Source organism: Aplysia californica, unplaced genomic scaffold (genome assembly GCF_000002075.1).
Source record: "Aplysia californica isolate F4 #8 unplaced genomic scaffold, AplCal3.0 scaffold00157, whole genome shotgun sequence".
NCBI classification, from domain to species: Eukaryota; Metazoa; Mollusca; class Gastropoda; order Aplysiida; family Aplysiidae; genus Aplysia; species Aplysia californica.
In genome coordinates this window covers 516,903-520,190 of record NW_004797427.1, presented here as the reverse complement: position 1 = coordinate 520,190, position 3,288 = coordinate 516,903, and the positions used below count along the sequence as shown (strand labels likewise).

At 39.5% G+C, this 3,288-nt stretch overlaps 1 protein-coding gene across 1 annotated transcript in view; it reads left to right on the top strand.

Moving 5' to 3' along the window:
* Positions 1–2,517: 2,517 nt before the first annotated feature.
* LOC101856652 (macrophage mannose receptor 1) overlaps positions 2,518–3,288 on the top strand; it is a gene marked incomplete in the record, with an annotated part of 62,425 nt that continues 61,654 nt past the window's right edge. Inside the window, 1 exon segment of the mRNA XM_013082051.2 lies at positions 2,518–2,733. Within this exon segment, the coding sequence (XP_012937505.1) occupies positions 2,667–2,733 (67 nt within the window).

Genomic DNA, 3,288 nt, shown 5'->3' with positions numbered 1-3,288 from the left:
AAAGAAAAGAAGAAAAAAATATTATAGACCACATACATTTTCTTGTTTTTTCCTAAAAACTAAAATTATTGGTTATCTCCTCAAATAATTTGACAGTTCGTGTATTTCTTTGTTGTTTTCATTAGTTGTCTTTTTAAAAAATTTGAAATAAAGATCACCCCCTGGGGCAGAGCCACTGACTGAAGTGTCTCCAGACCATTCCCAAAAGGGGGACATTTCTCGTTCAAGCATAGTAGAAATTGTAAATGGGCTGACTCATGTCACGCTCATAACTGTGCCTGATCTACAACAAGGAACTGCTGCTTTTTCTTTCCTGATCCTTACTATTGTCATTTTCTTCTACTTCTTTTATATGTTTGTCACTCCATTGTGACCTGATATTTTTGGGTGCCTTGATAGTCGAAGCAGACCTTGTGCTGTTGAAGTTAGAGAGGTGAGCAGTCTAAGTCTGATTCCCTGTAAAGACATCTCTGTTGACACCCACCCCTTGGTGTTCATATGACCTTATATGCAGTTGCGAGCGCCGCAAAACCCTCTATTATAAAAAAAAATGAAATAAAGATCAAAGGTGTAAATAACATGCATCCTGTACAGGTTAAAACTACCTATATTTTGGTTGACGTCAAATTGGGGTGAGGAGTGGTCCTGGAAAAGACAGAAGATAACAAGGGGGTGTGGGGTGGTGGTCAATTTTGGCTAAATTTTAGCTGACGCCATTGATGAACGGTCCCTTGAGGGTGATGTCACGACCGCCAGAGCTGACACACCAAAAAAAAACTGGATGCCGGCATGGGGAGGGGCATTTCTAACCTGATTGAGACATCAATGATCTGAAACAGTTTTTTAGACGAAATAAAAGTTTTATGACGGATAATTTAAACATAATAAGTGGCTAACAAACACGCACGCATGCATGCGCGCAAACATGCACGCACACACAAACACACATACACACAAACAAACACAAGCACATGTACAAATAACACACATACACACACACACACACACTCATACATACACACACACACACACACACACTCACACAAGCACACGTACACTTACACAAGTACACGTATACACACACACACAAGGACACACACAAACACACTCACACACAGGCACACACATACACACACACACAAGCACTCGCACACAATTACATAGACTAGCAAATATAAAGACACACTTCTTACGACAGACAAAGCGTTCACTAATTATGTTTCATAATAGTACGATAATTATCTGAAGCTCAGAAACAGGAAAGCTAACAAGATATTGGGATTGGCTTTGCCATGGTCCTGATTGAGGGTGAATATACGTCACACATAGTGTTGAAAGCTCATGAAGAACTGGCGCAAAAAGGGGGTTGGAAGTGGGTAGATCTACAATCAGGTGCATCATCATCATCATCATCATCATCATCATCATCATCATCATCATCATCATCATCATCATCATCATCATCACTAGCTGCATCAACTGAGACTTAAATCAGTGGCCATTCGCTAGCAACTACAGACATAACAGCCCCTTCCTGTTATTGTAAATCTTCGATGCCCTATCTATTATAGCCCCCTTCTCAATCCACCCACCTTAAATCTAGTTCTACTTCCCAGCCATAGGCCTCACCGCTGTTTGTTGTGTACCTTTTCGTTGCTTCGTTGTTGCAGGCAGAAGACCTGAGTTCGATCCCAGAGCGGGAAAAATATATTTTGAGTATTTCAGTCTTTTTGACGAGACGTTGTATTCCCCTCGGTAATACGGCTTCTTTGTTTTGTAAAGAAATACGGCTATTGTGTTTTGTAAAGATATTATTACTTCATCTTGTCATTAAATACGGCTACTTTGTTTTATAAAGAAATACGGCAACTTTATTTAGCAAAGATATTACTTCATCTTGTAATTAAATACGGCTACTTTGTTGTGATGAGATCGCAATACGGCTTCTCTGTTTTGTAAAGAAATTTACGAGTATTTGGTGGGTGCTCTGGTGTTGTTTTGGTCCTTTCTTTCTACCAAACAAAAGATACGAAAGCTATACATGTCTGGGTGGAGTGGTGAGATATCAATGGCCCATAATAAAATCCGTCTTTGAAGAGCAACACCGTCCACACCCACCCCCACCCTCATCGCTCCCCAATCAGATCACGATTTATCCGAATAACCGTCTTCCTTTTATCTACATATTGCATGACAACGCAGATCATTTTGTTTTGGGACCGAAGTTTTTTGGGTTGTTTTTTTTTTTATTACGACAGGAAAGGTGATTGTGACTGAGACAGACGTCTCCATTCTTGTCGATATAAGGCGCAATTAACCGTATCATATTACGTATCTAAGAAACAAAGGTCATACTTTATTTCTTTAAAGCTGTGCAACCACGAGATATCTCCGGAGTCTTCAAATTTATTTATTTCAGATGTCCAAATCTTTGACCAACAAGAGATAAGGCCTACTCATATAAAAGTGCAGTGCAGCAAATAACATAACCTTGGTCCTCTCTTTGACTCTACGACTTCTCATCTCAACCACAGCAGGCGTTGTTGTTGTTGATACTGTTGGTGTTTGTTGTTGCTGCAGCTGCAGCAGAGGGTGGTAGTCTACCGCCTTGGCATCCTCAGTGACATTCTCTCAGTCCTCACCGCTGTCGTCATCGTTGTCTCGTCATGTTGCCGTCGTTACCTTCGCTGGTTTTAGCAGTTGTCTGCTGTTTTGTAACCTTCCATTCAGCACGTAAGTGTTTAGTGCTCTGATAAGGGGGAAAAAACATACAATATTCTTGTCCGAACACAGAAAGATTTCGCTAAAAAATATTACCTAATTGTCTACACTGTGTACATTTGAGAGTAAGTTTTGGTTACCTTTTCTTTCCTTCTTTAAGTCAAAGAAAGATTAATAGACAGTACATTTTCTAGAACCGCTGCTTCATATTCTGAGTATACTACATTGAGACGGTGAGTTTTGACTCTTTTAAAAAGAGTGAGTTATACTTCCAAAGTGTGTCTATCCTTGAGGAGCAGCGGTTACCTTCTGATAGTCTGTCACGATCGGTAGGAGGAGAAGGAGGAAGGGGAGGATGAGGTTATATTTTTAGGTCAGTGGGTAAATCAGATGGTTTCTTGTTGTTGTTTGTTTGTGTGTTTGTTATTATTGTTGTTTGTTTGTGTGTTTGTTGTTATTGTTGTTTGTTTGTTTGTTGTTGTTGTTGTTTGTTTGTTTGTTTGTTGTTGTTGTTTGTTTGTTTGTTTGTTGTTGTTGCTTTTAGTTTTTTTGTTGTTGTTGTTGTTT